A 22,825-nucleotide genomic window follows, 5' to 3' on the forward strand; every position below is an offset into this window, starting at 1 on the left:
GAAGGAATAGTCGATATCTTAAACGAGGACGAAATGGCAGACAGTTGAACTGCTTGAGATGCCCCATTAAAACAGGAAGTGAATACATTCTGGTGTTAGTAGGTGTTTGAGGAGGTTAAAAAGGTTGAAAACTCTCGAAAATTTACAGGTCTGCTTGAATTAAGCAGTACTTTCATCTGAAATTAAAATTTCTTGTATACGTATTTCATTGGCTCTATAGCGCCACCTAGGTTTCAATGCATATTTGACATTACGGGAATGCTCAAAACCTCTTGAAAATTGACAGATTGCATAAGGCCTAAAAACACTTTACAAATATTTTGACAATTTTTTCATGTATAGCTAGCAGACTCTACAGCGCCCCCTAATTCGTTTGTTTAATAAATTAGCTGTGGATGTGTCAAAATTTGTCTAATCTTCTCAAATTTTGGTAGGATCGTAGATAGTATGACCCTGCACATATTTGCAATTGGCTTGTATTAGCTCCGCCCAACAGGAAGTCGGCCATATTGAAATTTGTAATATTTTTACAAATTTTTCACAAACTAATTTAAACTGCTCCTAAAGTCTTTGTCAGATTACCTCTTATTTCGCTGTAAATGAACAACAGACATATTTGATGATAATTGCCAAAGGATTAGTTGATCGGTAAAACGGTGACCCAATGGCGAGCAATTGAGTCACTAGAGACGCAACACTAAACCAAAGTGAAACCATGACATGGTCAGAAAACAGATTATTGAAAATTCATGAAACTTGGCAAAAACACAAAAGACATCATTACACACATTTTCAGTATTGGTAGGACTGACTCCGCCCAACAGGAAGTCGGCCATTTTGAAATATCTGCATTTTACACACATTTTTTGTGTACATTGTCAAACTACTCCTAGCAAATTTGATGAATTCTCTTGGTATTTGGTAAAAATAAACATTGAACATATCTGATGATAAATTGTGAAGGAATAGTCGATATCTCAAACGAGGACGAAATGGCAGATGGTTGAATTTTTGAGATCCCACATCAAAACAGGAGGTGAAAACCTAGGTAATGCCAGGTGTTTTGAGGAGGTTATAACGGAGAAAAACTCACAAAATTTGACCAGCCTGCTTATCTAAGGCTGTTGTTTGATGTAGAATTAGAATTTCAAAAACATGTATTTTAACAGCGCCATAGCGCCAGCTGTATTTTAAATGGATATTTCACATGTTTAACAGGATAGAAAACTCTTGAAAATTGGCACACTCAATAAGACCTCAAAATTACTTTTACCGGATTCTCGGTTTGGCACGGTACGATTTGCGCTGTTGTGCGAGGGCCCTACGTCCCCCTGTGACAGGGGGACAACTCGTTATTATTATTATTATTATTATTCTGCCTCTTTGCGTCCATTTTTGAGGCATTTCCGATACTCGAAAACTCACGCATTTTGGCACAGACCTCAAGCTCGGCGAAAATTTTAAAGTTCCATAGAGGCTGGACTTTGGCGTTGTTCAGGAGCTCTATAGCGCCCCCAAACGTCGGCAGTGGCCGGGATGAAGTTTGTCCAACGTGCACCAACTTTGGTACGCTCATTGACCTCCTCATAAACAACAAGAATCACTAGGTTTTATTTGACTCCGCCCAACAGGAAGTCGGCCATTTTGACAGGAAGTTGCAAAATAAAAAGTTTCCCGCTGGGTTTCGGAGGGGTTAGGATGTTTGAAAACTCCTAAAATTTTACAGAGCTATTTGGCTTAGGCCACACTTTGACCATAAGTTGGAATTTCGTAAATTCGTCTTTCATCAGCTCTCTAGCGCCACCTATTTTATATCATATTTATGAAAAGCTCTCAGCCTCTTGATAATTGGCAGATTCAATAAGTCTTTGAAATGATTTAGGAATATTTTGTCGTTTTTCTCATGTGTAGCTAGAGGACTCTACAGCGCCCCCTATTTTGTTTAGGCCATTAAATTAGCTGTAGCTGTCTCAAAATTTCTCCAATATTCTCGATTTTTGGCAACAACATAGAAACTATCATCCCGCACATATTACCCATTGGCTTGTACTAGCTCTGCCCAACAGGAAGTCGGCCATTTTGAAATTTGTGGAATTTTTACACATTTTTCACGAACTCATTCAAACTCCTCCTAGAGTCTTTGTCATATTACCTCTAAATTTGGTGTGGATAGGCTCCAGACATACATGGTGATAAATTGCGAAGGAATAGTCGATAGCTGAAACGATGACGTAATGGCGGACAATTAATTTAATGGAGACGCAACACTAGACCAAAGTGAAACCATGACACGGTCATAAAACAGATGATTGAAAAATCATGAAACTTGGTAAAAACACAAGAGACATCATAAGACACGTTTTTAGTATTGGAATGATTGACTCCGCCCAACAGGAAGTCGGCCATTTTGAAATATGTGCATTTTACACACATTTTTTGCATACTTTGTCGAACTCCTCCTAGGGAATTTGTTGAATACTCTTGATATTTGTCAGCAAAAAACTACTACCATCCGTGATGATAAATTGCGAAGGAATAGTCGATATCTTAAACGAGGACGAAATGGCGGACAGTTGAACTGCTTGAGATGCCCCATTAAAACAGGAAGTGAATACATTCTGGTGTTAGTAGGTGTTTGAGGAGGTTAAAAAGGTTGAAAACTCTCGAAAATTTACAGGCCTGCTTGAATTAAGCAGTACTTTCATCTGAAATTAAAATTTCTTGTATACGTATTTCATTGGCTCTATAGCGCCACCTAGGTTTCAATGCATATTTGACATTACGGGAATGCTCAAAACCTCTTGAAAATTGACAGATTGCATAAGACCTAAAAACACTTTACAAATATTTTGACAATTTTTTCATGTATTGCTAGCAGACTCTACAGCGCCCCCTAATTCGTTTGTTTAATAAATTAGCTGTGGATGTGTAAAAGTTTGTCTAATCTTCTCAAATTTTGGTAGGATCGTAGATAGTATGACCCTGCACATATTTGCAATTGGCTTGTATTAGCTCCGCCCAACAGGAAGTCGGCCATATTGGAATTTGTAATATTTTTACAAATTTTTCACAAACTAATTTAAACTGCTCCTAAAGTCTTTGTCAGATTACCTCTTATTTCGCTGTAAATAAACAACAGACATATTTGATGATAATTGCCAAAGGATTAGTTGATCGGTAAAACGGTGACCCAATGGCGAGCAATTGAGTCACTAGAGACGCAACACTAAACCAAAGTGAAACCATGACATGGTCAGAAAACAGATTATTGAAAATTCATGAAACTTGGCAAAAACACAAAAGACATCATTACACACATTTTCAGCATTGGTAAGACTGACTCCGCCCAACAGGAAGTCTGCCATTTTGAAATATCTGCATTTTACACACATTTTTTGTGTACATTGTCAAACTACTCCTAGCAAATTTGTTGAATTCTCTTGGTATTTGGTAAAAATAAACATTGAACATATCTGATGATAAATTGTGAAGGAATAGTCGATATCTCAAACGAGGACGAAATGGCAGATGGTTGAATTTTTGAGATCCCACATCAAAACAGGAGGTGAAAACCTAGGTAATGCCAGGTGTTTTGAGGAGGTTATAACGGAGAAAAACTCACAAAATTTGACCAGCCTGCTTATCTAAGGCTGTGGTTTGATGTAGAATTAGAATTTCAAATACATGTATTTTAACAGCGCCATAGCGCCACCTGTATTTTAAATGGATTTTTCACGTGTTTAACAGGATAGAAAACTCTTGAAAATTGGCACACTCAATAAGACCTTAAAATTACTTTTACCGGTTTCTCGGTTTGGCCCGGTACGATTTGCGCTGTTGTGCGAGGGCCCTACGTCCCCCTGTGACAGGGGGACAACTCGTTATTATTATTATTATTATTATTATTCTGCCTCTTTGCGTCCATTTTTGAGGCATTTCCGATACTCGAAAACTCACGCATTTTGGCACAGGCCTCAAGCTCGGCGAAAATTTTAAAGTTCCATAGAGGCTGGACTTTGGCGTTGTTCAGGAGCTCTATAGCGCCCCCAAACGTCGGCAGTGGCCGGGATGAAGTTTGTCCAACGTGCACCAACTTTGGTACGCTCATTGACCTCCTCATAAACAACAGGAATCACTAGGTTTTATTTGACTCCGCCCAACAGGAAGTCGGCCATTTTGACAGGAAGTTGCAAAATAAAAAGTTTCCCGCTGGGTTTCGGAGTGGTTAGGATGTTTGAAAACTCCTAAAATTTTACAGAGCTATTTGGCCTTGGCCATACTTTGACCGTAAGTTGGAATTTTGTAAATTCGTCTTTCATCAGCTCTCTAGCGCCACCTATTTTATATCATATTTATGAAAAGCTCTCAGCCTCTTGATGATTGGCAGATTCAATAAGTCTTTGAAATGATTTAGGAATATTTTGTCGTTTTTCTCATGTGTAGCTAGAGGACTCTACAGCGCTGCCTATTTTGTTTAGGCCATTAAATTAGCTGTAGCTGTCTCAAAATTTCTCCAATATTCTCGATTTTTGGCAACAACATAGAAACTATCATCCCGCACATATTACCCATTTGCTTGTACTAGCTCCGCCCAACAGGAAGTCGGCCATTTTGAAATTTGTGGAATTTTTACACATTTTTCACGAACTCATTCAAACTCCTCCTAGAGTCTTTGTCATATTACCTCTAAATTTGGTATGGATAGGCTCCAGACATACATGGTGATAAATTGCGAAGGAATAGTCGATAGCTGAAACGATGACATAATGGCGGACAATTAATTTAATGGAGACGCAACACTAGACCAAAGTGAAACCATGACACAGTCATAAAACAGATTATTGAAAAATCATGAAACTTGGTAAAAACACAAGAGACATCATAAGACACGTTTTTAGTATTGGAATGATTGACTCCGCCCAACAGGAAGTCGGCCATTTTGAAATATGTGCATTTTACACACATTTTTTGCATACTTTGTCGAACTCCTCCTAGGGAATTTGTTGAATACTCTTGATATTTGTCAGCAAAAAACTACTACCATCCGTGATGAAAAATTGCGAAAGAATAGTCGATATCTTAAACGAGGACGAAATGGCGGACAGTTGAACTGCTTGAGATGCCCCATTAAAACAGGAAGTGAATACATTCTGGTGTTAGTAGGTGTTTGAGGAGGTTAAAAAGGTTGAAAACTCTCGAAAATTTACAGGCCTGCTTGAATTAAGCAGTACTTTCATCGGAAATTAAAATTTCTTGTATACGTATTTCATTGGCTCTATAGCGCCACCTAGGTTTCAATGCATATTTGACATTACGGGAATGCTCAAAACCTCTTGAAAATTGACAGATTGCATAAGACCTAAAAACACTTTACAAATATTTTGACAATTTTTTCATGTATAGCTAGCAGACTCTACAGCGCCCCCTAATTCGTTTGTTTAATAAATTAGCTGTGGATGTGTCAAAATTTGTCTAATCTTCTCCAATTTTGGTAGGATCGTAGATAGTATGACCCTGCACATATTTGCAATTGGCTTGTATTAGCTCCGCCCAACAGGAAGTCGGCCATATTGGAATTTGTAATATTTTTACACATTTTTCACAAACTAATTTAAACTGCTCCTAAAGTCTTTGTCAGATTACCTCTTATTTCGCTGTAAATGAACAACAGACATATTTGATGATAATTGCCAAAGGATTAGTTGATCGGTAAAACGGTGACCCAATGGCGAGCAATTGAGTCACTAGCGACGCAACACTAAACCAAAGTGAAACCATGACATGGTCAGAAAACAGATTATTGAAAATTCATGAAACTTGGCAAAAACACAAAAGACATCATTACACACATTTTCAGCATTGGTAGGACTGACTCCGCCCAACAGGAAGTCGGCCATTTTGAAATATCTGCATTTTACACACATTTTTTGTGTACATTGTCAAACTACTCCTAGCAAATTTGATGAATTCTCTTGGTATTTGGTAAAAATAAACATTGAACATATCTGATGATAAATTGTGAAGGAATAGTCGATATCTCAAACGAGGACGAAATGGCAGATGGTTGAATTTTTGAGATCCCACATCAAAACACGAGGTGAAAACCTAGGTAATGCCAGGTGTTTTGAGGAGGTTATAACGGAGAAAAACTCACAAAATTTGACCAGCCTGCTTATCTAAGGCTGTTGTTTGATGTAGAATTAGAATTTCAAATACATGTATTTTAACAGCGCCATAGCGCCACCTGTATTTTAAATGGATATTTCACGTGTTTAACAGGATAGAAAACTCTTGAAAATTGGCACACGCAATAAGACCTCAAAATTACTTTTACCGGTTTCTCGGTTTGGCCCGGTACGATTTGCGCTGTTGTGCGAGGGCCCTACGTCCCCCTGTGACAGGGGGACAACTCGTTTCTATTTGTTTTCCCATGTCTTTACTATGTTGTAAACTGTGTCTGGCTAATGCACTCATGACAAGAAAGTGACCAAAGAGCACTGAAGATCTGACAGCAACTTGGAACACTGGAGAAAGAGAAGAATTTAAGGAATACACTTTATCAGTGCAGAGTACAGATACATGCAACCCCTGGCCTCTCTGAGTTCACACTGTCGGGAATGGATTAACTGGAGCTGCAGACCAAGTTCTCACATTGTGAATCTTTGGATCTTCCCAGTCAATTCCTGCCTGAGGTTGAGCTCCGGAATGCCGGATGCTGGAAGAATGTTCCTACCCTCATTAATCTGGGATCAGTCATGGAGTTTCTATTTTAACGGTTAGTTTAAGATCCCTGAAGGGGGAAGAAATCTTGGATCAGCATAAAAGAAATAAATCCCTAGAAATGGAGGAAGAGATCATTCTTTTCCGCAGCATTGACCTACATTTAAGAGTGGATCAACCAGTGGTAGAGACAGATAGAGACGATTTAAAATTTTACAATTTAATATTTTATATTAGACTAGATTAGAAATATGACAAGAGATCTGAGGCCATTGCTCCACACAGGAAGTTTCTTCAAATTCTGAGGTTCACTCGTTCCTCTCTAGTTGGGGTTTAAGTTAGTGGACTGGGGAGGTCATGCCAAAACCTTGGCAACTGTTTGACATACGTTTACAACTGGTCGTTTTATTGCATTTAAACTAGGTAGTTTAGTAGGTAGGCTTATTGTGCAGCAAGTATTACTGGTGTTCAATTTACACTGGGAGGAGTTTATGTTCACAAATGTGCCTCAAAGAGATCAGACCACCTCCCGAAACGTTTTATTTAAGTTTAATTTCATTTGAATCCGTTTTGCATGTGTTTTAGGTGCTTTCACAAGTATGTTTTTGGCTTGGCCTTATCCAGGTACAATCCTGATATTCAAGACCCATGGAAATACCAGGTGTAAATAGGGTCCTTCATTTCTGCGTTCAAAACAGGTGCATTCTAAAGAGCAGAAGAACTAAGAATAGGCCTGTTATTATAAATATGTTATTGACTTCTCATACAATAAAAGAACAAGACACTGATCGGTTTTGCCACCTTCGATATTGCTGTTGAGTTTATTTTCATCTACTGATGATAAAATGTTGCTTTTTACCAGGTGTGCTCACACAGAGGAGGGAGAGTAGGCTCCACACATACACAGTGTAAACTTTTACTGCTGCTGTAGTCTTCCACATTGTTTCATTAATTGATACATGGACATCTGTCATTTCTGTTTCAATGCAACTCAAATCTGCTTTAGTTTTTCTGTGTGTGTTATGTGGCAGCGCTGGAAAGTTCTGGACCTTTAAAGTGAATGAGCTGTTATGTTGACTTGATCTAGAAACAGTGTTTATTACAGACACATAGACATACACACACATGTCTAAATGTATCAATCAGATGGGGTTTCTATAAAGATTCAGTACATATAGTACATCTTATGTGTACCATATTGTCTTAATAAGTAATAATGTTGCATTAGTACATAAATTTCCATCCAGAAGACTGTAGCATACACATACCACATACACAGCAGACACAATGCCAAGCATGACAAATTCTTAGTGACTGAAATAGCGGATTCTCAATGACACTGAAAGTCATGAAAGTCATGATGAGACTAAACAATACAAAACAAAGCTCTTACCATGTGCTCCAGATCTTCAGATCAGTCTTTTCCAAACAAGAAAATCAGATAAGAGAAATCTGGATGAAGAACATAAGAGTCCTGAGTGCATCTAACATGCAGCCCTAGAGAGAAACCTCCCCAAGGAAACACCCCTCAGCACAAAACGACACGAATCCCAGGGTCAGAATCCAAGGATGTGGAAAGAATGAACAGACATGAACCCTCACCCCGTCTTCCCCAGCCTCGGGAACTTTCTGAAAGGCTTTGTTTAGGAGTTCTGAGTGTAAGTGGGTTAAGAGTGTGTCCGTGGACTATTGGGCTCTTAGAGACGACGGGCAGCACAATGCCTGACACTGTGCAGATGGAGAAAATGGAGAAATGACACTTTTTTTCCCTCAACAAGGCCAGTGTTGTGCTGCCTGACTCTGTGAGACCCTGTGAGGAGCTTTCCTCGCCCCGGCTCTCCCCCGTCTCTCCCCGTCTCTGCGTGTAACGGCAGCACGTCAGACAGTGAGGACTGCTCAGCTATTCTTACTACCTCCAAGAACAGAGCGCTAAGAGAGCAGATGAGCACAGACACAAAGCACTGTCTTGGGAATGCAGAGTAAATGAGGCAGCATGAAGCTCCCACAGCAGACAGCTCTCTATGCATAGAGTCAGTCCATCTGCTGGGAACAGGCAAGACAGAGGCTTGGATCTGAACATGACTGTGTGGAGATGTTCGATAAGACTATAGCTGTGTTTCAAAGCCTGGGCTTTGACATTCAGACTGATTTTGGGGACGCAGCTGATGTATCCTTCATGGTTCAGTGCAAAGGGAAAGAAACAGCACTTTAAAAATAGGGTGAACATGGTGAAAAAGCTAAAATAAAGCCTCCTATAATTTAAGCACAAGCACAATGTTTTCTCACTCATATGTGGGGCCAACAGGCTACTGAGAAGGAGTCTTTCTAGGACAGTCCTACCGAGGACCCATCCTCCCTTAAATGCAGTCTGGGGTTGCACCTGACAAGAGGAAGAAGAAAAAAAAAGTAAGACAGGGAGATAAGAGAAAAGAGAAAGGTAGATGAAACTACCATATTTTTCACACTATAAGGCGCACCGGATTATAAAGTGCACCATGCAACACTAGTAAGGAACAGGGGTGTCGCCATGTTTTCCTTCTAATTCACCAGCCAGCAGCACGACCTGTAAAGCTAAGCTAAGATAAGTAAACAAAACTGTTTATTTAGCAAGCTTAGATTTCCAGATTTCCACTAAGGCTGGGTGCAGCAGCATTAGCATTAGCAGCTAACCCAGGTAGCTCACTGTCAAGGGGTGGTGTTATCCACTAAACCCACATGTACACAGGGAGAAAACTTGGATAGGGACTTGAACCCATGCAAGGCAACTGATAACATCTAAAATAAATACAGTAGTTTACAAGTTAAGTGCAGTTAAACAAAATTATCTGGACTAAATATCCTAAAGCTGAGAGGATTAACGGCCTTAATTGAGACTACAACATGCTTTTTTGTTCTTAAAGGGTTTTTTTGATAGATATATAATTATTTTAGAACTGAGAAGAAAAACTGGTACCACTTTAAAATAAGACTACTTTCATAAAGGGTATATAAGTTGTTAATTACAGTAAGTTTATTAATGGTTACTAATTAGGTTGTAAATGCCTAAAATATATTATTAATAATCAGTAATAACACATATGTAAAAATGGCAACAATGATTGCCAAATAGTGAACCCACAGCCATCTATATTGTTGCCCTTTCTACGTATGTGTTATAACTGATTATTAATGATTTACCATTTATAAACCCTTTATAAAGGTAGTCTTATTTTAAAGTGATACCGAAAAACTGAGCAAAACCGTATGACAAATTGTACAACAAACACTATATGCCAAAATAAATCAAATCTGTTCCTCCAGTGTAACATAAAATAAACATAACATTTCTTTACACAAATTCTTCTTGACATTCTCCATGACGGTGTGGGGTAATTTGTTAAACAGGTCAGCCAAAGCTGTCATGCAGTGTAAGCTGTCAAATTAAACTGCATAATAAATAAATTAAGTAATAGTCTTGCTCTGGGCTTTACATTATAAAATCTGCATGTGTTTAAGGTATATATGACAAAGCAATGCAGCTGCAGTGTTTACCTTCTCTACCCTCTGCACAGAGATCACCGTAAACCCCCTGTTTTACCCCTGTCTTACCCCCTGTCTCACCCCCCGCTGGCCTACAGAAAACCATGCTGTCACTGTCTCTCAGAATGTGAGTGCTGAAGCTCACTGTAGATAAGAATTCACTGAGACGTCTATCTTCTACACGAGCGGTGCCTCGCCATCCACACGCATCACCAGAAGAAAATAGAAGAAAACGCAGGACACATCATAACTGCATGAGCTTCCAGCGTGAATGACAGGTCCCTCCCTCGTGACGAGCGCAAAGATGAAGTTGTCACAGCAACAGATGTGCCTGTTTAGAATGAAGCTGTTTGTGAAGTGAGACAGTTTCATTAATTAATACTTTCAATGACACCTGAATAAATATGGTATCACGTAAATAAAGGGTACTCTGAGTTTAAATAAAGGTTGATTCAATGATTAATAAACACTTATATATTAATAATTACAATATAAAAAAATCATACAATATATGACCATAAATGAATGGATGAAAAAAAATAGAAACATCATTGAAAAGTTACTTTATTTCAGTATTTCAGTTCAAAATGTGAAACTCATATATGATATAGATGTATTACAGACAGAGTGATCTATTTTAAGCCCCCAAAAAATCAGTGTCTCAGAAAATTAGAATATTATATAACACAAATTTGTACTTTTGGCCTCAGAGTCTCCAAACGTCACTCACTGAACTGCACTGACTGGATTTACAATTTGCTCACTTGCACTTTGCTTATTTGCACAGCTGTACAGATGTACTTCCGTAATGTAAACATCATCTGCAACTTTCATTAAACAATATTCAACATAAACTTACCTCTATTGTATCCAAATATCCAATATTTGGATACAATAATATTCATATATGCACAGTACTGATTTTATTTTATTTCATTTCATTTTATTTTATTTTATTTATCTCTTTATTCCTTTAGTACTTTTAAATATATTCTTATTCTATTTATTGTTGCTTCTTTCATAGCTTTCGTAATGTTTGTCAATAATCTGTGTAATTGCTAAATGTCATATATGTGTAACATACATGGCGAAATAAAGGGATTCTGATTCTGGCAGTGTGCGCAGTGTGCCAATTCCTGCTGGAAAATGAAATCTGCATCTCCATAAAAGTTGTCAGCAGAGGGAAGCATGAAGTGCTGTAAGATTTTCATGGGAAAACACTGCACTGACTTTAGACTTGATAAAACACAGTGGATCAACACCAGCAGATGACATGTCTCTCCAAACAAACCATCACTGATCATCAGTAAATTTTACATTTCATTTGGAAATCAAGGGAGCAGAGTCTGGAGGAAGAGTGGAGAGACACACAGTCCAAACTGCTTGAGGTCTAGTCTGAAGTTTCCACAATCAGTGATGGTTTGGAGAGGCATGTCATCTGCTGGTGTTGATCCACTGTGTTTTATCAAGTCCAAAGTCTGTGAAGTGTTTACCCAAAAAATCTTACAGCACCTCATGCTTCCCTCTGCTGGCAACTTTTATGGAGATGCAGATTTCATTTTCCAGCAGGACTTGGCACACTGCCCACACTGCCAAAAGTACCAATTGGTCTTATATAATATTCTAATTGTCTGAAACAGTGATTTTTTGGGTTTTCGTTGGCTGTAAACCAACCACAATCATCAACAATAAAAGAAATAAACGCTTAAATAGATCACTCTTTGTGTAATACATCTATATAATATATAAGTTTCACATTTTGAAGTAGGCACATGCCAAAATATCCCTGGACAAAGCTCCAAGGCACCAGCTGGAGCAGTTAAGCACAACCCATTCACCCACCGTTTTTTGGGAGGTGTGTGGAAACAAGAGCACAGACCCACACAGACACTAAAGTGAGGAGGAGGATGTGCTTCCTCTTGGCAAAGCCGCACATAACAATGAAAAGTAAGCCGCCCTTGTTATAAGCTCACCTTGCTGTGACATTGTGTGGCTGTGCAAGCTGGAGGACTGCTTTAATTAACACAGACTAGCGCTGGAACTGAAGGTGAGAACAGCCGTAGCGGTGATTGCTGCTCTTTTGCACTGGGCACGTATCTAAATTAGACACGCTGAAATGATGGGGTCGTGATCCCAGACAGCAGCCCTGGCACTGTACTGCACTGTACTCATCTCAGACCTCGGCTCATCCCAGTCATTTCAACACGGCACGGGTCCAACAGCTGCGCTCGAGTCGGGACTTTTGGCGGATTGGGAGCATTTCCGTCCCTGCTGACCCGCACCCTGACTTAAACCCAATCAAAACAAACCTTCCTAAATCCCTGTTTAGACCCCACTTTTACCCATTTACAAAAATAGAAGGGCAAAAATTAAACAGGGCTAGCATGGACAGACTAGTCCACAAGTGCAATAACTGAATTTAGTTAGAAAAGTGTTGTAGAAATTATATTTTTGTGGAGAAAAAAGAAAAAGAAAAAAAAATTCTTTTTTTCAATTTTTTTTTCAGCAGATTAATATGACTCACAACTGCTTTATCATGATGGCCCTAACAAAAGTGAATGCCATGTCGCATATATAAAAAATACAACAAAAAACATACATAAAAAGTAATATATGGTAGGGAATTGTGTAATAACCTAAAGATCATGCCATAAAGGAAATATGAGGCTAGGTTTCCAACTAGGTCAGTAAATTCTAGATTTAAATTTTTTCCATTTATAACTTGTTTGGTCCAGAACTTTGATCCAATGTTTTTTGGAAAAAAAGAACCAAAAAAGGTGGTTTCTGTCTGGATCTAAACCATCCCAGTCAGTGCATCAGTGAAATGATAAAAGTTGAATTAATATTGAATTATGGTTTAATTAAAAAAGCGAATCAATGCTGATTTCACTACTATTTTTTTAAACAAATTTTAAAAAATTCCAGGGGTCAATAGTGGAAAAAACCTTTATTTAACATTGCCTAATAGTCATTTGATAATGATGGAATTCTAACATTGAAAACACAAAGAATAAATTCAGTTTAAAAAAGTATTGTATAAATTACATTTTTGGGGAGAAAAAATAAAAATTACACCACTATTTTGGAGATTTTGTCCTCAGGATTTTTTTATTTTATTGTTTTTTTCAGCAGATTAATATGACTCATCACTGCTTTATCATGATGGCCCTAACAAAAGTGATCTACCCACATAATGTTGTCCAAAAGCAGCAAATGAAAATGTAAGCTTGTATGCCTCAATGTATTACATGTAGATATGCCATGTCACATTATATATAAAAAATAAAAAAACATACATAAAATAATATATAGTAGGGAATTGTGTAATAACCTAAAGATTATGTAATAGAGGGGTAATAAACATATAATATGAGGCTAGTTTTCCAACTAGGTTAGTAAATTCTAGATTTAAAATGTCAACATTTTAATAAACTATTCTGATAGCAAAAAACCTTACATAAACAATACTTTTTTGGTTGCATTACATCTTCTAAGGTCAATAATGGAAAAACAACCTTAAAACAACCTTTATTTAACATTGCTTAATAGTCATTGGATAATGATGAAACTCTGATATTAAAAACACAGGTGTGCCACTGACTGATTAAAACCCTGACAACAGTCAACAGTTGAGGAGGCTACTGTCACCCACTAAACAACAGAAGCACTAAATGCGTTCTATTTAAGCATCTCAGCAGTTTGGAGAAATCTAACCCAAGCAGCAGCATAACAATACCAGATGGTGTTTACACATCTCCCCAGTGCGTGACATTGCAGTGTGGAGACATTTATATTGATGTGGATTAGTTGATTTTATAGTGCGCAGAGCTAAATATAACTCTTCCTTCTGTGTCTTAGAGAGTCTGTGAACAGGTTGGCGCTGCCCAAACAATACATGCCCATGTATAGATCTGAGGATGCTTCAGCAAGGACAATGGCTCTGTATAAAAGCAGCAGCAGAGGGGGGCGATGATTCATCTTCGAGACCCGAAAGGTAAGTCTATACTCTCTCTCACTTATACCTTTAAAAATAACAGCGCTACAAAGGGAGTTTAAACAATGGGCCTTATACAGCTCTGGAAAAAATTAAGAGACCACTTCATTTTCTGAATCAGTTTTTCTGATTTTGCTATTTATAGTAAAATGAACATTGTGTTTTTATTCTGTTAACTACAGATAACATTTCTCCCAAATTCCAAATAACAACATTGTCATTTAGAGCATTTATTTGCAGAAAATGAGAAATGGCTGAAAAAAAAAAAGATGCAGAGCTTTTTTATCTTAGTTTTCATGGGTCTTGGCATGTTCTCCTCCACCAGTCTTACACACTGCTTTTGGATAACTTCAAGCAGTTCAGTTTGGTTTGATGGCTTGTGATCATCCATCTTCCTCTTGATTATATTCTAGAGGTTTTCAATTTGGTAAAATCAAAGACACTCACCGTTTTTTAGTGGTCTTTTATTAAAAAAAGACTGTATTTTATAAGAGCTGTATTTTATATAATCATTAATTATTCTTAAGACAAAATTTCAATAACACTTTCTGTGAATGTCATCTCTATAAGACTCTATAAACAGACTCATAACACATTATAATGCATTCATAAGGCATTTTATACATGGCTATACTGTACATATTTATAAAAATGTATAACCCATCATAGCCATGTTTATTATGCATTATAAGTTTGTGATCATAATGCATAATGCGGAATATTATTATGATTACAATTTATAATACATCATAAACATGGCTATAATGGGTATTGCATTTTTATATATATGTATAGCCAGGTTTATAATGCCTTATGAATGCATTATAATAAGTCTAATAGACCTAATAGAGTCTAACAGAGTATTGATATAGGGGGGATGAATACTTTGGCACATCACACTTTTCAGATTTCACTTTGTTAAAAAAATTGAAAGCCAATACTTTGTGTTTGTCTATCACTTAAAATCTCTAAAAAAAATACAAATTTACGTTTGTGGTTGTAAGGTGACAAAATGTGGAAGTTCAAGTGGTATGAATACTTTTGCAAGCCTCTGAATCAGCCCATTGCTGCTAAGATTGGACACCCCTGTTTCTGTGGTATCACTCTAAAAATCCTTTTCCTTGTTTACACTTTCTCTCAAAGGTGATCTCTACAAACCTTTATAAATCTTCTAATAGGATCAAGGTGAGATGTGTCCTAAACTATACGGTATATCAGGTGAAACTGTAGTATATATCCTGTAGTATATGTGTTTTTTAACATTTCTGCTCTTGTCCCAGAGCTCTAGTGAAGAGGCTCAAGATGAGCACTGATGCGGAGATGGCTATCTTCGGGGAGGCTGCCCCGTACCTCCGCAAGACCGAGAAGGAGAGGATTGAGGAGCAGAGCCGGCCCTTCGACGGCAGAACAGCCTGCTTCGTCTGCGACGACAAGGAGCTGTACGTGAAGGGGATTATTCAGAGCAAAGAGGGGGGGAAAGCAGTGGTGGACACTCAGGATGGCAGAGTAAGTCAGCAGCACACAGCTGTGAATTGAACTAAATACATACAGCACTCCAATCCAAGAACCAATCACATTTCTCACCCCTCGCCCCTTCCTTTTATCCCTAGCTTTCTGTTTTTCATGTTTATGCCCAGAGGTAGGGTGTGTTGGTCCTTGTTGGAATAGAGGGGTAGGGTGAAGTGTTAGGGCTACATGGCCTCCAAATTGAAATGGTTCATAGAAACAGAGGGTTCATGAGAAATTACCAGCAAAAAAAAACAAAAAAACAAAGGTAGTATTTTCAATGATAAAAAAGAGACCATCTAAAAATTATGAGTTTCTTTAATTTTGAGTAAGGTTGATCACAAGCCATCAAACCAAGCTGAACTGCTTGAATTTTTGTGTAAGACTGGTGGAGGAGAACATGCCAAGATGCATGAAAACTGTGCATAAAAAGATGCATAAAAAACAGCGTTATTCCACCAAATAATGATTTCTGAACTATTTCAGACATTTCTCATTTTCTGCAAATAAATGCTCTAAATGACAATATTTGTATTTGAAATTTGGGAGAAATGTTGTCTGTAGTTTATAGAATAAAACAACGATGTTCATTTTACTCAAACCTATACCTATAAATAGCAAAATCAGAGAAACTGATTCAGAAACGGAAGTGGTATTATGGCCCTTTTCTTTATAACAAGCTTTTTTTAGTAAAAAGTAATTGCTCCAATAAAGTTTTGTTGTTTTTTTCTTTGGGATTTCTATTTAGTAAGAAACAATGAATTTTTAGTAGTGTTTGTAGGGGCACTGAATGGGAAGATTCTGTGATTTTTTCATAAAAGACTTGCACTGTGTATTTCTATGCTGCCTGTTATATATTTTTGTGGTTGAAATAGTCTTTAAGAATTTTAAGAATTGTGTTACTCTTTATTTGGTACTCTGTAGAATAGTACAATGTATAATATATTATTTTTTTTTAACATGTCAGACAGTGACTGTCAAGGAGGACCAAGTCTTTCCAATGAATCCTCCAAAGTTTGATAAGATTGAGGACATGGTCATGATGACCCACCTCAATGAACCATGCGTGCTGTTTAACCTCAAAGAGCGCTACGAAGCATGGATGATCTATGTGAGTATACATGTTATATAATTTACAAATCCAAAAAGAAACATTACATTACTTAAAACAGCATTTAATGCTCCACTGACATCTCTGAGTTTGCCCAGAAATGCATGTGTAAAGCGTGTCCTCTAGTGGTGGCTCAAAATCGGATGTACATTTTCCAGCTATAGGGGGAACCCAGGAGACTTATGAATGATTCATCACAATAATACAAGGTGTTCATGATATTTTTTTCTGATTTGACAGACCTACTCTGGACTGTTCTGTGTGACTGTGAACCCCTATAAGTGGCTCCCGGTCTACAACCCAGAGGTGGTGTCCGCATACAGGGGGAAGAAGCGGATGGAGGTCCCTCCACATATATTTGCCCTGTCTGATAATGCTTATCAGTTTATGCTGACAGGTATGATCATATTAGATATCAGGTCTGGAAATAAGCTTTTACAAAATTTATAACAAATACTGCGTATGAGAGGTTTAATAATGTGATGTTTTACTGTGTGTCTGGCAGATCGGGAGAACCAGTCTATCCTCATCACGTAAGAATTTATACTTAAGACATTTTATATATACAATAGCATTTAAAACTTTGACACGCCTCATCATTCAATGTTTTGTTTGTTTTATTTTTGTCCTACATTGTAAATTAATACTGAAGTCAAATGAATACTAAATCATTTATGTGGCTCTTACCTGGGGTGTTGTTAACTTGTGGTTTCATGGGGCAGTCCTGATGAGAGCCAGTTTCATCATAGCGTTTTTAAAGGCTTAAAGTATTTTTTTTTCTTTACTTAGTTGAGTAGTTCTTGCCTTAAAGCTCCACTAGGTAGGATTGAGATTTTGTGCTCGTGGTCTCCCCCTACAGTTGTAGAGTGTAATAAATGTTTCAGGCGGATTAGTTCCTCTTTCTCGTTTTCTGTCTTTCACAGACATATTCGGTCTCTTTCCAGCTTCTGCCAGAGTGTCTGTATGTTAGTTTGTAAAGAATGAACCAGTAGTTCTAGTAGAACTGTTAGTACTAAAGGTCGGAAAGCAGGTCGCAGTTCTCGCGAGCGTTGGTTGCGGCCGCCTCGGAAAACTTACAGAGTCTGGTTTGAGCTCAGAGGATCTCCGGCACACGAGACACGAGAGCACCGCTATTCCTCCTATTACACCTCAATGCAGCGCTGCAGTGAGTTTCAAGCTGTAATTTTACTTCTTTAAAAAGATCAAAAATCAAGGATATCCTACCTAGTGCTGCTTTAATATGGATTAGAACATTATTTAAATAGAGTTATTCACTGTATACCAGTCCTACCTCTTCACAGCTTCATTGTCATAAATATGTTTGGTCTTCTGCAGTGGAGAATCCGGTGCAGGAAAGACTGTGAACACTAAACGTGTCATCCAGTACTTTGCGACAATTGCCGTGTCTGGAGACAAGAAGAAAGATTGCGTCAGCAAAATGAAGGTGAGAACTGGAAAAGACTGGTGCTGTTTTTGTTTACTTGTTTTGTCTTTTTACTGAAGTACCATCTGCCTTTTCTCTCAGGGCACCTTGGAAGATCAGATCATCCAAGCCAACCCTTTGCTGGAGGCTTTCGGGAACGCCAAGACTATGAGGAACGATAACTCCTCTCGCTTTGTGAGTGCAGACTAAAAGTTTGGAGCTTTGAAATGTGCAGTACCTCCTTCCAAAAATACACTTCCAACGCACCAGCACTTGTTTCTCTCCAGGGCAAATTTATCCGGATCCACTTTGGAACATCGGGGAAACTGGCGTCAGCAGATATTGAAACTTGTGAGTGTCTGGCTTTTCTCCACTATTTTAAACTCTATAGTGTGTACTAGGGCTGCAACGATTAGTCGATATAATCGTCAATGTCAATTATTTAAAATTGTCGACCACAAATTTCATTGTCAACTAATCGTTAGTTTGTAACAGTAGCACATTACACAAAGTGCTGCTGGGGACAGAAGCGCAATGGGAGATGGGTAAACAGCTCACTCACACAGTTTACAATCAACTTAGTTTGTGTTTCCAAAACACATTAAATCACTTTTTAAATCACTAAATATCAATACTTTCCATGTTTAAACAACATTTAGATGCCTTTCTGTTGTTTCTATTTTTTTTAGAGATGGCAGAAATAATCACCGACTAATTAAAAAAATAATCGTCAGATTAGTCGACTACCAAAATAATCATTAGTTGCAGCCCTAGTGTGTACGTGGAGCTGACAGTATATTATTACTGTATTTATTAGATTACCAAAAGTCCACTGACTGACAATATACAGCTTTTGTCTTGGACCAACATAAAGGGAAGTGTGAGGCTATCAAAGTGCAAAATGCACCAATATGGAAGGTTTTTTTTCACTTTCTGAGAGTCAGACGGATTCCTGTTGACCCAGTAGCGTTTTGGTCCAGGTATAGTGGGCTAACAAAACATATACAGTACGTGCAAACTATAATCTAAAATCTGAAAATATTTGGACAGTATAGAAAACGCATGTAAAAGAAAATATTTTTTGCAGTCAGTATGATGCCAAGATGTTTTATTTCAGACGATTTGGCACCAAGCAATCAAACTACTACTAAGCATTAAATAATAGGGGTTGTAGAACATTATTATACAATGGAAATCTCACAAGCCGCCTTCTTTTAAACCCCGGCTAACAGACATGATGTTCTTTCTAAAGTTGGCAAAAATGAATTATACTTTGTGTGGATCAACAGAAAAATTAGATTCTTATTTGAAATCTTTTATTGAGTATTTTGAATCTCTGTCAGACTTCCCCACATAGTAATCAGTGTTCTCAAGTCTCACGCTTTGAGCGTGTGACACACGCCCCTCAGCGAGTTCACACGCTCACACGCTACACATGGTATTTCTCACGCTTGCCAATCCATCGGCTGTATATTATAATATACTCTCGTTGAGCCAATCAGAATATAGATCGCTCTGTTGTTAGGCAGACCTAGTGAAAGAGGGTGGAGTTTCAGCCTGAGTGTCAGGCGAGAAGAACAACCCCCCGGGAAATCTTACTCCCACCAAACTTCAAAACTTGACAGCCCTGTAGTAATTATCATAGGAATCACAAATGACTGCTACATACTATATAGAGACTGCTACAATACCTTACAACTTGTTGTATATGTTGATTTTTTTGTATTTTCTGCTTTATATATATAGGAAATGTAGGTTTACATACTTTTTGTGACTGTATACTCTGTCATCTCCTAAAATGTCACTCTCAGTTGGTGTAACGGGTATTGGAAGGGTGGGGGGGGGGGGTTTAATTGGAGAAATGTAGAAATTAAATCAGTGCATCTCTTTAACAAATGCAAAAGTCTTGGTTTCCTCTTTATATCTGCTTAGTTAATGAGCATGGTAACCTACCACTCCGCTGTGGATTATATTCACACACAGTTTTTCTATTTTCAAAAGCATGGGTTTTATGTGTTGGTAAGGTTTTTGATATTTATTGCAGATGTTTTATTTGTCAGTATCCAGTATCACTGTGTCTATTCTGCATCAAGATTTATATATGTATACTTTTTAAACACAGACCTACTTGAAAAGTCCAGGGTGACGTTTCAGCTGGCTGCTGAGAGGAGTTACCATATATTCTACCAGCTGACCTGCAACAAGAAACCCGAGCTCATAGGTACACTTCCCAAACACACACACACAAAACACAAATGCATCACACACACACACACATATATAATTACCTTTACATGTGTCCTTATCTTATCTTTCAGATATGCTCCTTATTACCACCAATCCATACGACTTTGCTTTCATCAGCCAAGGGGAGATTAGCGTGAAGAGCATAGACGACGCAGAGGAGCTGGTGGCTACTGATGTCAGTGGAGATAAGTGGCCTGAATAATTACATGCTACTCAATTTGAACATTTGCAATGATTGCAATCTTTTTTCTTTTTCTTTTTTTTACTTTCAGGAAGCCATCGACATCCTGGGCTTTACGTCTGACGAGAAGGTCGGCATCTACAAGCTGACTGGAGCAGTGATGCATTATGGGAATATGAAGTTTAAGCAGAAGCAGCGTGAGGAGCAGGGCGAGCCTGATGGCACTGAGGGTAAATACACACAGTTCAGTTTATATACAGTATTCTCTTACTCTTTCTGTAGTTTAAATATGCTTTAAGCTGCTAATGGTGCCCCCTAGCTACAATCAATAAATCAATAAAATGCAGCACAGCATAATATATTGTAAGTTTTCCTCTGATTTCTGTGGGCTTCTATACGCTAAAAGGCCTTAATTATTATCCACATTAGTCATTTTCCAATATATTCCTCAGAAATCTTTATTAATGTGTTTTTGGGGAAACTAGTACAGCAACAAAAATGCTGTATGCTTAATTAATGAGCTGCAACATTGTCCAAAATTGTTTAGCTGCTGTTTGTAGTATTTTACTGAATCATATTGTCCTCATAAAATGAACAAATCCCAAATAAAGAAAGAAAACAGGTAAAAATCTGAATTTTATTAAAAACTGCGTATGTTGGTTTAAAGAATAAATTTCTCCCTTAAACTACAGATGAATGTTTATTGTATTGTGAGTCTAGGAGCACACTGACAGAGAAGTTTATATACAGGCAAAAGTCAAAAGTTTAGACACACCTTAAATCAGTAGTTTTTGATTATTTTTAAATATCCTGCATTAGTGCTGGGCGATATGGGAAAAATCATATATCACGATATAGATTTTTTAATATCACGGTAACGATATATATCATGATATACCACATTTAAGTATGTTTTCAGTTATTCGTCGAAAAATATGACAAAATAATATCATTGCTTACTTTTTTCCAACTTTATTTCAAAGTGACATTAAACCCAACTTTCACAAATGAAAAAATACTACATTTTAGTGCAGCAATATATATATATGTATCAAATGAAAACAGATGAGGTAGATGCAGTAGCTAATTTTTTCAAAAGAACAATGCGTCTCCATTGTTCAGCTCTTATGAGTTTAATAATGTAAAACATGTCGCAAACCTGGTGTGCCCGCCGGCTTTCAAATGACGTAAAGCAGCGTCATGCGCAAAACCACATTATGAAGCTTTTTTTGCGAAGATTACTTTATTGTCACTTATATAAACCAAGTTTATGCAAAGTGACCACGCCAATACATTTCATCGTAGCCTACTTTACATATTTGCATGAATAATTGATGAAATTACTGTAGAAACGATAGGGACAATAGAAGGTAAGTAGCACGATAAACACTTTTCTATTGTCCCCACGATATTTATCGTCATATCGCACAGCACTATCCTGCATTGTACATTAATAGAAAAATCATCCAAACTATGAAGAAAAACAGTGCCTTGTCAAAAGTATATGAACAGTATGTATTTCTTGCCCTCCCAATGTGTTGAGAACATTAGTCATTTATGGGGTGAAAAATAAAATTGGTGAATAGCCCTTTTTGAGTAATGTTCTAAATCATACTACTCAACAAATTAAAGAAAAAATAATGGAAATAATGAAGGTCAGTCAATCCAAATCATTTCAAGAACTTTGAAAGTATCCTCAAGTGCAGCCCATCAAAAATGTTATGATGAAACTGGCTCTCATCAGGCCCAAGAGTTACATCTGTTGCACAGGATAATTTCAATAGAATAACCAGCCTCAAACAAACAGCAAGTTAACAAACAGCAGCCCAGATAAGAGCACCTAAACGCTTATTTGGGTGCTTTTAACACTTTTAAGTTACTACATGATTCCTTATGTGTTCCTTCATAGTCTACAGGATGACTTCAATATTTATTTGCAAAATGCAGGAAATCAAAAAAAATATATATTGAATGAGAAGGTGTGTCCAAACCTTTGACTGGTACTGTAAATTCAATTAATGTACAGTTTTCCAACTGTATCATATAAATAATTCAGGCTATTCTGTTTCATTTATAAATCATATTTGTGACCTTAAAACAAAAAGAAAAAAAAACATTGTTTAT

At 37.5% G+C, this 22,825-nt stretch overlaps 2 protein-coding genes across 2 annotated transcripts in view; one reads left to right on the plus strand and one right to left on the minus strand.

Moving 5' to 3' along the window:
- Positions 1 to 8,204, minus strand: part of gas7a (growth arrest-specific 7a) — a 125,407-nt gene extending 117,203 nt beyond the window's left edge. Inside the window, exon 1 of the mRNA XM_049467746.1 lies at positions 8,114 to 8,204. Within this exon, the coding sequence (XP_049323703.1) occupies positions 8,114 to 8,116 (3 nt within the window). The 5' untranslated portion in view covers positions 8,117 to 8,204. The remainder of the gene's footprint in view (positions 1 to 8,113) is intronic.
- Positions 8,205 to 15,535: 7,331 nt separating this feature from the next.
- The window catches only part of LOC103027572 (myosin-1B-like), a 31,277-nt gene continuing 23,987 nt past the window's right edge, over positions 15,536 to 22,825 (plus strand). The window contains exons 1-10 of the mRNA XM_022673413.2: positions 15,536 to 15,739; positions 16,707 to 16,850; positions 17,091 to 17,247; positions 17,356 to 17,383; positions 18,186 to 18,294; positions 18,376 to 18,468; positions 18,561 to 18,624; positions 20,396 to 20,494; positions 20,592 to 20,695; positions 20,793 to 20,931. Of these exons, the coding sequence (XP_022529134.1) occupies positions 15,536 to 15,739; positions 16,707 to 16,850; positions 17,091 to 17,247; positions 17,356 to 17,383; positions 18,186 to 18,294; positions 18,376 to 18,468; positions 18,561 to 18,624; positions 20,396 to 20,494; positions 20,592 to 20,695; positions 20,793 to 20,931 (1,141 nt within the window). The remainder of the gene's footprint in view (positions 15,740 to 16,706; positions 16,851 to 17,090; positions 17,248 to 17,355; positions 17,384 to 18,185; positions 18,295 to 18,375; positions 18,469 to 18,560; positions 18,625 to 20,395; positions 20,495 to 20,591; positions 20,696 to 20,792; positions 20,932 to 22,825) is intronic.

The sequence above is a fragment of the Astyanax mexicanus genome, chromosome 19 (assembly GCF_023375975.1).
Source record: "Astyanax mexicanus isolate ESR-SI-001 chromosome 19, AstMex3_surface, whole genome shotgun sequence".
Classification (NCBI taxonomy): Eukaryota; Metazoa; Chordata; class Actinopteri; order Characiformes; family Acestrorhamphidae; genus Astyanax; species Astyanax mexicanus.